Raw genomic sequence first — 11,720 nt, 5'->3', positions numbered from 1 at the left:
TATATATATATATACACACATACACATATATACGTATAACTGAACCACTTTGTTGTACACCAGAAACTAACACAACATTGTAAGTCAACTATATTTGAATTTAATTAATTAATTAATTATATCTATAAATTCTGCATTTATCTTAAAACATTTTTATTGCCTTCTCACTTTAATGTCTTATAGCTAAGTAGTGTTAGACATACTAACTAACCACTGTGAACCTTAATTTTCTCATCTATATTAATGAGTACCTCAAAATGTTATTGTAAAAATTAATTAAAAAGTTTTTAGAGCATGGACCACACTGCTTGGTACATACAGAGTACAAAATAGATGTAAGCTGCCCCTTTTTAACATTTGTAATTCTCTATTTAATCTTATCATTCCAACATTTCGACTAGGTAGACATAGATAATTGTAGGAAATATTGTAAAATACATTTTGGAAAATTTCATTCATTGTTACCTCAATATTATTTCCCATTATTATTTTGTCTTTTTAGAAATGTTATTAATTAAAAAAAGAAATAATTCCTCAATTTCTATGCTGTAAATACTGCTCACTGAAATGTAAGTACAGTCCCTACAAAGCTAACATAATTTCATATGCTTTACCTTTGGTAAATATCTCGTCTTCTACTGGCTTCTAGAGCGCCTTTCAATCGACTCTCAGAAAGCAAATCATCAACCTACAATAAATGGAGACTGTTTAAAGTATCATATTGTTAAACGCCATATAACCTTAGGAAATAAAATTTTAATTCTTTTTTCCCAATATTTTATAGTGAATACTTCTAAATATACAATAAAGTTGAAAGAACTTTATAGTGAACATCCAAATACCCACCACCTAGATTCTACCATTAACATTTTACTATACTTTTATGACACATCTATTCATCAATTCATCTTATTTTTTATGTATTTCAAAGTAAACTACAATCATCAATATATTTCCCCTTAATACACCAATGGGTATCACTAACTAGAGTTCAATATTTGGTGTAAAATTTACATACAAATGAAATGCACAAATCTTAAGTATACATTTACTGAGTTTTGGCAAATGCATATACCCATGTAATCCAAACCCCTATCAACGTACAGAAAATTACCATTACTCCAGAAAGTATGTACTCGTTTGTGTAATCATTTCACAAGAATGTTTTTGAGATACTTCCATATTGTTGTGTGTATCATTAGTTTATTCCTTCTTATTGCCGAGTAGTATTCATTATATGAATAAACCACAAAATTTTAAATCCTCTTTCTTATATCTTACATTGTGATTTAGTAATTTCCAAACACTATGTGTAACTTTGCCAACATACCCACAAAAGAGGCACATACATCTTTTGCATTCTATAGATACTGTGGAGAAGATAAAGTGGATGAAAGAAGAGAAATAAAAATTCTCTACTCTTGCCATTTTGCATCTGTTATTTACAAAATCCACACACATGCTAACAGAGTCGGTCATCACAGGCATGACCCAGATGGGCTCTTGATCACTTGTCCCATGGATACCAAGTTGGAAATCTGTTCCATTTTTTGCTTCAGGTGTCTTCCGTGGGGCCAGGGAAGAATGAGCTCACACTATGTCCTTCACAGACATACAGGGTATCAAAAGGCTCTGGAGCCAATTTGTCTCCGACTTGAATAATCCTGGCAATAGTTTACTTTGTTACATCTTTGTAATAATTATAATTTTTTTAGTTTACTTCTACAACATTTCCTGGTTCTCTCAATGTCCCACTAAATTTAAAATTAAATACAAAACCATATTAAGCATCTGGCCAAAGCTTAGCTTAAGTCAATGTCTCATCAAGTTTTATTTCTACCAGAAGAGTATATTCTATTTTGTTGTACCACTATAATTCCAATAGAGTCCATTAAGAAACATTTATCCATCCCATCTTTTGTACTTTTTAAGTGAAAGTCCAAAAGTGAATAAAATATGAGCATTCAGTACATCTCTTACCTGCTAAAGTTTATAAAATAATTCTATTTAGTGGAAACAATATTTGGTAATAGATCAAATGAAAAATAAAAAGTAAAATTAGCAAAGTAAAATAGGAATTTCAGAAAATAAATTAACAACACATTAATTACTACTTACTTTTTTCTTATAAACTTTTTTTTTTTGGCCATGACACGTGGCCTGTGGGATCCTAGTTCCCCGACCAGGCATTGAACCAGGGCTCTCAGCAGTGAAAGTGTGGAGTCCCAACCACTGGACCACCAGAGAATTCCCTTTCTTAATTTTTTTTTTTTTACGATATTTTTTTAAAACGTGGACCGTTTTTAAAGTCTTTATTGAATTCGTTACAATATTGCTTCTGTTTTATGTTCTGTTTTTTTGGCCCCCAAGCATGTGGGATCTTAGTTCCCCGACCAGGGGTTGAACCCACACCCCCTGCACTGGAAGGCGAAGTCTTAACCAATGGACCACCAGGGAAGTCTCCCCACCCCAACCCAAAATTATAAAAATATCAAAAAGTATGAAGCGAAACATAATAGTCATTAGCATTCTGCCACATAGAGTTACCATGCTGGCATGTTTCCTTCCATCTTTTTTTCTATGTATATTACATATAAAATTTTAAAATTGAAATACTGTATATTCAATTTTATATTTTTTCTAACTTGACATTTTATCACAAATATTTTCCCTAACATGTTAAAATCTCCTTAAAATTTTAATCTCAGTATTATGTCCCAACATGTTATTTATCCATTCCCCTACTACTGATCGTTTAAGTTGCATCCAGCCTTTTGTATTATAAGTAATACTATGATGAATACCTCCATACCTCAACCTGTGTCTCAATTTTTTATTATTATGTACGGTAAATTCCTGGAAATGTAATTCCCAGCTTAGGAGCATGAATACTTGCTACATCTTGTCAAACCGCTTTCCAGAAATGCTGTGCCTTATACCCTGCAGCAGTGTAAGTGCCTGTTTCATCACAGCCTCCCCAATACCGGGTATTGTGATATTTTAAGTGTTTGTGATCTCTTCCTTCCTTTGCAATTACTTGATTATCTTTTAAGTTAACTTTTCTCATATTTGTGTGTTACTAGTATTTCTCCTTTAGTTCAAGTCCTTTGCTCATTTGTCAGGTCTTATTTTTCTTATATATTAGGACTATTCCTTGACACCTATTTCGCTGGGATTCATGTGAAGCAAAAACACTCAATAGCTCCACTGGATGAGGGATAAAGGAAAGGGGGCATGGAGAGTGGAGGAGAGTGATGTTGGGCGCAGAGGTGGTTGGAATAATTACTGTTAAAAGTTTAGATTTGGAGGGCTTCCCTGGTGGCGCAGTGGTTGAGACTCCGCCTGCCGATGCAGGGGACACGGGTTCGTGCCCCGGTCCGAGAAGATCCCACATGCCGCGGAGCTTCTGAGCCCGTGAGCCATGGCCGCTGAGCCTGCGCGTCCGGAGCCTGTGCTCCGCAATGGGAGAGGCCACAACAGTGAGAGGCCCGCGTACCGCCAAAAAAAAAAAAAGTTTAGATTTGGAGGTGAGATGGGTTAAGGGAGTTGTTAGGTTGGAGATAGAGCCGTTAGGGTGAGATGCGGGGGAGGGCAGACTTAGTCGATGGTCCCGATTTTCTAGACTTAGTCGATGGTCCCGATTTTCTAGACTTAGTCGATGGTCCCGATTTTCTAGCCTCCCTGGGGTTGGGTTGGGAGTGTGAAGGATTAGAATCAGTTTGGTGCTGGGATCAGTTTGATGCTGGGGGTGGGGTGGGTTACAACTTGGAAAGGGAAGTGGATTGGGGAGGCTCCCAGGGTTAGGGTGCGCCCCAGAGCTCGCCCGCCGCCAGAGCCCAGGTCCCCCAATGGACAGCCAGATGATACCTGCTGCTTCAGCTCCTGATTGCGACGCTGCAGTGACTGGAGGGGATCGCGCTGCCGCCTCGCCAGCATCTCCTTCGCCTCGGCGCGGAGCTCACGCCGGTCGCCAGGGAAACCAACACGGCGGCACCGGAAGGTGACGCCATCACCGCGCGCCCGCCTCGCAGCCCGACTGCCTGGTGCTTGAAGAGTGTGGGGGTGATTCTCCCTCGAGGAAGCCGCTCCGCCAGCCCGCAGGTCCTGAGCTCACTGCCCAGCTACTCACCTTTTTCTCGCCAGTCCGAAAGGATTGGGGTGGAGATGAGGGGGAATGCCCCCTCGGCGTCCGAAACTACAAGTCCCATAATACCCTGTACTACCACGACATTCCTCCTGGGGTACTGGGTGTTTTGGCACTTGTTTTCTGACACCAGTTTTTCTAAACTAACCTTAAGATACAATTTAAGCATCTCAATGTCGTAAATTAACTGCAAGCATAGCTTTCCTATATGGCCTTAATGGGATACGTGGTTCTGGCGCATACTCTCACTTCAAAAAGGCAGTTTTAAATTCTTTGCCACTTGGGATACTGCTGAAGTATCACTTCATTGTAGTTTTGCACATGGTCCATCCTGAGTTCTGGGAGGATGGTGACTCTGTTCTACAGCAATTTTGTGAGCACCTAATTATGAGCTCCATTTTACATCTCTCAGGGAGGCTGTAATAACATTTCCCCAAGTGGGACTCAGTCCTATAAATCCAATTCCCAAACTCTTTCCACTACACCGAATAAGGATGACGACCTGAGCTCACTTTTCAAAAGATGAACCACACTGATGTGTTCTTCAGTACAACACACAAGGTAATTCCACAGGCCCAACTGCCATGTTATCTGCAATAATTTTTTCTTCAATAGAGAAGTGAAAAGCGCCCACCGCACTGAATTTTCGGGGTGAACACACCCCCATGAAAGTAACATAACCCAGATTTGGATACAGAATGTGACCAGCACCCTAGTGGTCTTCCCCTCCTTCTAGTCCCTGCCCACCTCCACCCCCTACACCAAATGTAAACACTATCCCAATCTCTAACTGTAAAAATCTGTCTTGCCTCTTTTTTGAACTGAATAATGGAATCACACAGTGTACTGGCATCTTGTCAGGCTTCTTTCATTCAACCTGTTTGTGCAATGAATCTATATCATCGTGTGGGTTGTAGTTTGTTCATTCTCATTGCTCTCTGATGTTTCATTGTATGACATACTCTAATATACTCATCCATTCTACTCTTTTGTATCTCACGTCTTTACTTTTAATTAATTTCTCCATCATGGCTCATGATACTTAAAAGTTCACTTAAACAGCCATCGTTTTTCCATTGAAAATCTAACAACAAATGAGGAAGTAGTAAGTACTATAAAGTATTTTTAGATGGATTAATAAATCGGTACTTCTAAGTGATCTTGTTAGAGGTAAGCAAAAAGAAAAAAACTACACTAAAGACAACCCATCATTTATGAAATCCTTATTTATTTTATATATGTCTATACAATTTTTTTAAAAAAATCTACCTACTTTATAGGGATTTCCGTATTTTAAATGGAAAAGTTACAGGGTCATGAAGATGGTAAAACTCTATATTGGTAAAAATAAACAAAATAAACCCCCTACTCGTGTATATATGTATGAAGAAGGGTGCAAAAAAGGTTTATTACTCTTGTTCATCTCGGGTGGAAAGATGCTTTGATTTATACATTTTAGTACACGATTCAGCATGAGAAATGTTTATTCCTTATGATTCCTGCGTCAGTATCATCCGTATCACCTGGGTGACTGTTAGAAATGCATATTCTCAGGCCTCACCATAGACCACAGGATCAGAATCTAAATTTTAACAATACCCGAGTGTTTCACATGCACTTCAAGTTTGAGAAATACCGCTTAGGTATTCACCACGCCGTAAGGCGTGAGATTACTCAGCTAGCTGCCTTCTTTTTCATTAACTTACATTTCTTTTGACTTGTAATGCTCAGTATAGTCGCTTTAGCACTAGTCACTGCTTCTGTTGTCATCCCTTGATGCCATTACGAAAATCAGAGTAACCTACAAGACCGTTTTGAAGTGAGGTAGCCAAAACCAAAGCAAACCATGGCCATTGCTTCTCCCGAGAACAAGCTATTTCATAAAACTCGTTATGATTTTCTTCCATCAGTGTGTTACAATGTATATCAACTCTGTGTTACAATATATATCAACTTTGGACCGCTGTCTCACAGGAGATACTGAAAAAGAATTTAACAGCTTCCAGACTAGTGGTTAACATGGAAAATGTAACATCTCCACGTAAGCCAATAGTTTCAGGGAAAAAACCAAACACATTTAAGTAGGGCAAGGGGTAGACAGCTAGAGGTCAAACAGTGAGAGGCAATGTCGGGGGGAATTGTCCACCACAGGGATGGAACACATGGGCACAGTGTAAAGAGGCAGTAGGCAGAAAACGAGGGGCAGACTGAGTGGTGTAGGGTGGCTGAAAACCACGTAAGGACTAGACAGGCCTCGGGGGTGAACAGCACAGGCCCAGAGGGGCAGGATGACAGAACATTGGGGTGAGACAGGAGAGGGAGACGAGTGTGTCCGGGTGCTGCACATAAGTAATGGGAAAGGAGTCACATTGGAAAGACCAGGTCCACCAGGAACGTGGCACAAGAACAGGCCCATACGGGCAGAACTGGTCATAACCTAGATGTTTAACCAGGAACATACCAACAGTCTGGAGGCACCGTGGATGTGCCATAAGAAACCTACCTTGTCTCAAAGAGCCTCAACTCTTTGACCCTCAGTGATGAATGGTGACTCAGATACTTCAGCCACCTGCAGCCCAGATGGAATGGCGCTCTAAGAACCAACATGTCAGTCCTTAAGTACTGCATTCACAGAATGCAAATGAAGTTGGAAGTAATAAAGCATAACGGCCCTCCTAAAACAGAAAAAAAAAAAGCTCTCTGTGGAAACAACTTTCCTGAATCTTCTTATGTTAATACGGAGCTGATCCTAAAGTTACTGAGAAACAAAATTAATCTTTATAGGAATGAGCAAGGGCAGTGTTCTAGAAAACGCCTCTGGAAAATCAAAAATAACCTGGGACTTGGTCACTCTTGATTTTCAGACACAGTTATCCCTCGGTATCATCGGAGGGTATCATCCTGGAACCCCAGGAGCTGCCACGGATACCAAAATCCAAGGATGCTCAAGCGCCATAGTTGGCCCTTCCTATCCATGTTTCCGCAGGCACAGACTCAACCAGCCATGGACAGTAAGCAGACAGTGGTCCACTTACATACAGATTTATTGAAAACAATCTACACGTAAGTGAACCTGTGCAATTCAAACCCGTGTTCAAGGCTCAACTGTAGTTGGGATTTATCACTAAGGTCTATTCAGTGAGGTTTCTCCTTCACATGTCTACTCCATAATGACACAAATGAAACTTTTGTCAGTAAAAACTTATACTTTGTGCTTGGAGTATGTTGTCAGCCTCAGATGTGTAAAGGTCTTACATACATTACCCTTACCTCAGTTATTTTTACATGCCGTTTGCTTTCCAGAATAGGTCCAGCAAAACTGCTAACCAAAGGGAATCATAGTGGTTCCTAGACCAACTTTGCTTTGCAGTTGTACCAAGGAACCAGCATAGATTCTCTAGAAAACAAGATATCTGACCAAAGACAGTAATTATAAGTTTTGAGGATCAAATCTCTTAATTCAGTAAGCTGCATGGGAGGCAAGATACTCCTTTTCCTTTTAATAAAAGGTTCAAATATGTTTAATTTTTTTATTTTAAAAATAAAATTAATTCATAAAGTGCAAGGAGAAACTATTTCTGTCCAGTTCTCTATATCCATCTTCAACAAGCTGTTGGAAACAGAAAAGAGAAATAAAAATTAGGAATACATAATGGTTAACTTCAAATTATTCTATTGTTTAGTTAAACCATGAACAAGAAGATCTGGTGTTATAGATAAGAAAACTGAGACCCTGTAAATTTGCAGAGCTCTGATGAAAAAGCCAGGACTAGACTCAAGGTTCCTGACTTTCAAGCCATTGCCATCCTGCCAAGGACCTAAGAATTTAGACTGGAGATGACAAAACATGAATGCAAAGATGTACTATGGTGCTACCAAGGATATTTTAAAAAATAAATTGATGTGGGGAGGAGGGAAGGGTGTGGTAGGAACACCTCCACGGTCCTTTTTTTCATTTTCTGTTCTTTCCAGTATTTTCCATTTTGAAGCTTAATGTTGCCAAGGTGCAACGACTTTGCACGCGGTCAAGACAGTCCCGTTAAACACACGCAGTGAACTGAACTACGATACCAAAATGTTTGTTATTAGGGAAAACAAAACTTCCTCCTCTTTCTGGTGCCTGGGGGTACAAGTCACCTCCTGTGGGCTCTCCAAAGACCCTCCTGTCCCAAGATATCCGGCCGTCCGCGAAGTCTCCCCTTAGAGCGCCGCTGTAAGTACTGCTCACCGACTCCGGCAAGAGCCCGGCACTGCGGGCGGAGAGAGTGAGGCGAGCCTGGCTTCGGCTGGAGCTCCGCGCCGGAGAGGCGAGGTGGCCGCGCGGTGGCCGGCGGGGACCGACAGCGCGGGGATCTCAGGCCAGGTCCAGCTTCTTCTGCGTCGCCGCCAGCTTGTCTTGCAGCCTCTTCTTTCTCCAGTCCAGGTAGCGCCGCCGCAGCCGGTTTGCCTGCCAGCCCACGAGCACTCCGGAGGCGAAGGCCACCAGCACGGACAGCTGCAAAGTCCTCTCGGACACGTTCGCCATCGCGGCTCCCAGGCTTCCAGCGCGGCCTACGGCGCGGCGGCCGGGTCAAAAGGCGCAGCGCGTTTCGGGGCGGGGCGGGGGCCGTGAGAGCCCGGCGCGCCCTGACGCGCAGCTCTTGCAATTTAAAGATTCGTCGATCTCGCCTGCTGATGAAGACTTGCCCCGCCCTTGGATAGCCCCACAGTTACGTCCTCTGAACCCCTACCGTACTTATTGTTTGGCATTCATCAGATGTTGCCTTGATTTATTATTATTAGCTAACCACGGTGGTGCGTCTTTCCAACCTCATGGTCAGCTCAACCTCTTTGTATTTTCTCTCAGCAGCAGAATGCGAGCCAAATATGTGACTTTCAATTTTCTGGGAACCCATTTTAAAAAATGCAAACATGAAATTATTGTTAATAACGTATTTTACTTAGCTTAATATACATAAAGGATGTTATCTTTTCAACATGTAATCAGAAAAGCTATTAATGAGATCTTTTATTCTTTTTTATACTAAGACTTTGAAATCTGGTGTAGATGTTATAATTAACAGCACATCTCAATTTGAACACTAAATTTTCGGTGGAGAGACTTGATCAGTTTCTAGAATTCACAAAAGTTAGTTGAAAAATTAGATTCATGCACCCACATTGTTTCAAACACATGTAAAAATTTCTCCAATATCTGAGTTGAGTATCTTTTTTAAAATAAATAAATTTATTTATTTATGGCCGCTTTGGGTCTTCATTGCTGCGTGCGGGCTTTCTCTAGTGAGCAGGGGCTACTCTTTGTTGTGGTGTGTGAGCTGCTCATTTCAGTGGCTTCTCTTGTTGGGGAGCATGGGCTCTAGGCACGCGGGCTTCAATAGTTGTGGCACGCGGGCTCCAGAGCGCAGGCTCAGTAGTTGTGGCACATGGGCTTAGTTGCTCCACGGCATGTGGGATCTTCCTGGACCAGGGATCAAACCTGTGTCCCCTGCATTGGCAGGCGGATTCATAGCCACTGTGTCACCAGGGAAGTCCGAGTATTGGTTTTTAAACTAAATTTTATTAAGTTGTTTTTAAAAATTCAGAAATCAGTTCTTCAGTCACACTACTCACATAAGGGGCTAGTGGCTACCATATTGGACAGCAAGGTCTAGAGAGCCATTCTATTCCACAACTAACACTGGGTCAGAGTTGTGGGGATAGAAGGAAAACAAATTCTAATGATGAAATTCATTCTGGTGGACAGACCCTAAGGTAACCCCCAACAATTTCCACTCCTGAAGTTCATGTCTTAACTCCTTCTCCTAGAGTATGGGCTGATCTGTGATTTGCTGGGAGGTCACTCCTTATGTGATATAAAACTTCTTAACAGGCTGAAGACTCCCGTTGTGGGCTTGATGAGGTAAGCAAACATGTTGGAGAAGCTTATATAGTAAAGAAATATGGGTAGCCTCTAGGAACAGCAGCACGCCTCCAACCAACAGCCAGCAAAAAGCTAGAGCCCTCAGTCCTACAACCACAAGGAAATTAACTTTGCCTGTAACATGAATAGGCTTGGAAGCAGATTCTTCCCCAGTGCAGCCTCCAGATGAGATTACAGCTTGGCGGGTGCTTTGATTGTAGCCTTGTGAGACCCTAACAGAGGACCCATGTGCCTGGACCCCTAACCCATGGAAAGTTGAGATTATAAATGTGTGTTGTGGTAATTTGTTACACAGCAATAGAAAACAGATACAGTCACGAAAGGGAGACCAGCACGTGGAGCCTGAACTCTTTTAGAGCACGGGCCTGACCTAGCCTCTCTATAGATATCAGCAATTGGACTTTCATACTTGAGATGAAACCTATCTTACTAGGGTGATGATAAAGACAGTATCGGGTCCAATGTGAATTCAAGTCTGCCATACCTAATGATCATTTACTTAGCAAATATTTCTTGAATGTTGCAGTAGGTATTGGGAATGTAGAGGTGAATATGGCACAACAGCTGCCCTCAGACGGCTTAGTGCAGAGTGAAAGAGATGGAAAAAAATAATTATGACACACTCTGATGAATTGGAATATACAGTTAAGTATGTAGCTTAGCCTTTAAAAAAGAAAAAAAAACCATCAGAAACCTTCTCTTTTTTTCATATTCCGTTCAACCTATTAGTCAATCCTGTAGGTTCTAGTGGAAGAAATCTTCACATATCGAGGTACAGGGAAGTCATTCTGGCTTATACGTGACGCGGCTTGAACTTTCTGCTAACTAAAACAGCCTGTCTTATGGCCTGCCAAACATACATTATACATCTGCATTAACCATTAAAGAAATTGCCCACCATCTAGTAATACAAAGGGATAAGTAGCAACCCATTGCAGTTGCCCACCTAGCGTACCCCCTGAGGGAAATTCAGGAAAAAAAAATGGATGGGTCATTCTGTGATTTGAATAGATGGCCCTTAGGTAGTTAAAATGCATACCTCAGCAAGAATTTCAATGACCCCAGATTTTTGCATCTTCTCTTACATAGAAAGGCACTAAAATCATTAAGTTGTGATACGTGTTCTTTGTGATTGGCAGTAACCTTGTACCAAGATGTATGCTTGACTACGTGTATTTCCTAGCCAAAAAAAAAATCATGTATATATACTCCTCCCCTACCCCTTCAGAGCAGTCCCTCAGAGCTACTGAGAGGCTGTTTCCCAGGTTATAGTACTCAGTTTGGCTCAAATAAAACTCTCTTCTATTCTTATTATAGATTGTTTATTGATTATTTGCATCAACATTTCTACTTTCAAAATATGACCAGAATTAAACTTCTTCTCACCTTACTGCACCCAAGCTACCATCATCTCTTACCTGAGATACTGCAATAGCCCCTATCAGGTTTCTGTGTTTCCATATCTGTCCACGACATTCTATTCTCAATACAGCAGCCAGAGTGAGCCTTTGAAATCAGAAGGTGGACCACGCAACGCCTCTGCTCCAACTCTGCAGTGCCCAAAGTCCCTGCATGGTCAGCTCTCCTCTACCTCTTACATCTCACTGGCCTGCTCACTGTTTCATTTGTTTTTCGGCTCATTGTTTTTTTTTTTTA

At 41.2% G+C, this 11,720-nt stretch overlaps 2 protein-coding genes across 5 annotated transcripts in view; both read right to left on the bottom strand.

Moving 5' to 3' along the window:
- The window catches only part of NPHP1 (nephrocystin 1), a 94,874-nt gene extending 90,650 nt beyond the window's left edge, over positions 1-4,224 (bottom strand). For 3 of the 4 annotated variants that reach the window (XM_024743957.1, XM_024743959.1, XM_024743958.1), the window contains exons 1-2: positions 3,868-4,224; positions 615-688 (exon numbers count right to left, since the gene is read on the bottom strand). In XM_024743957.1, the coding sequence (XP_024599725.1) occupies positions 615-688; positions 3,868-3,936 (143 nt within the window). In that variant the 5' untranslated portion in view covers positions 3,937-4,224. The remainder of the gene's footprint in view (positions 1-614; positions 689-3,867) is intronic. The other variant, XM_024743960.1, reaches the window with a different exon arrangement.
- A 3,433-nt stretch (positions 4,225-7,657) lies between these two features.
- Positions 7,658-8,958, bottom strand: MTLN (mitoregulin). The gene is given in 4 exon segments (XM_024743963.1): positions 7,658-7,754; positions 8,373-8,678; positions 8,680-8,836; positions 8,954-8,958. Coding segments are annotated over 3 exon segments (342 nt in total). The 3' UTR covers positions 7,658-7,754; positions 8,373-8,498.
- Between the last annotated feature and the right edge of the window lie 2,762 nt (positions 8,959-11,720).

Source organism: Neophocaena asiaeorientalis, unplaced genomic scaffold, assembly GCF_003031525.2.
Source record: "Neophocaena asiaeorientalis asiaeorientalis breed wild unplaced genomic scaffold, Neophocaena_asiaeorientalis_V1.1 scaffold114, whole genome shotgun sequence".
Lineage (NCBI taxonomy): Eukaryota > Metazoa > Chordata > Mammalia > Artiodactyla > Phocoenidae > Neophocaena > Neophocaena asiaeorientalis.
The sequence above is the reverse complement of the archived record's forward strand: the minus strand, read 5'-3'. Positions and strand labels throughout refer to the sequence as shown.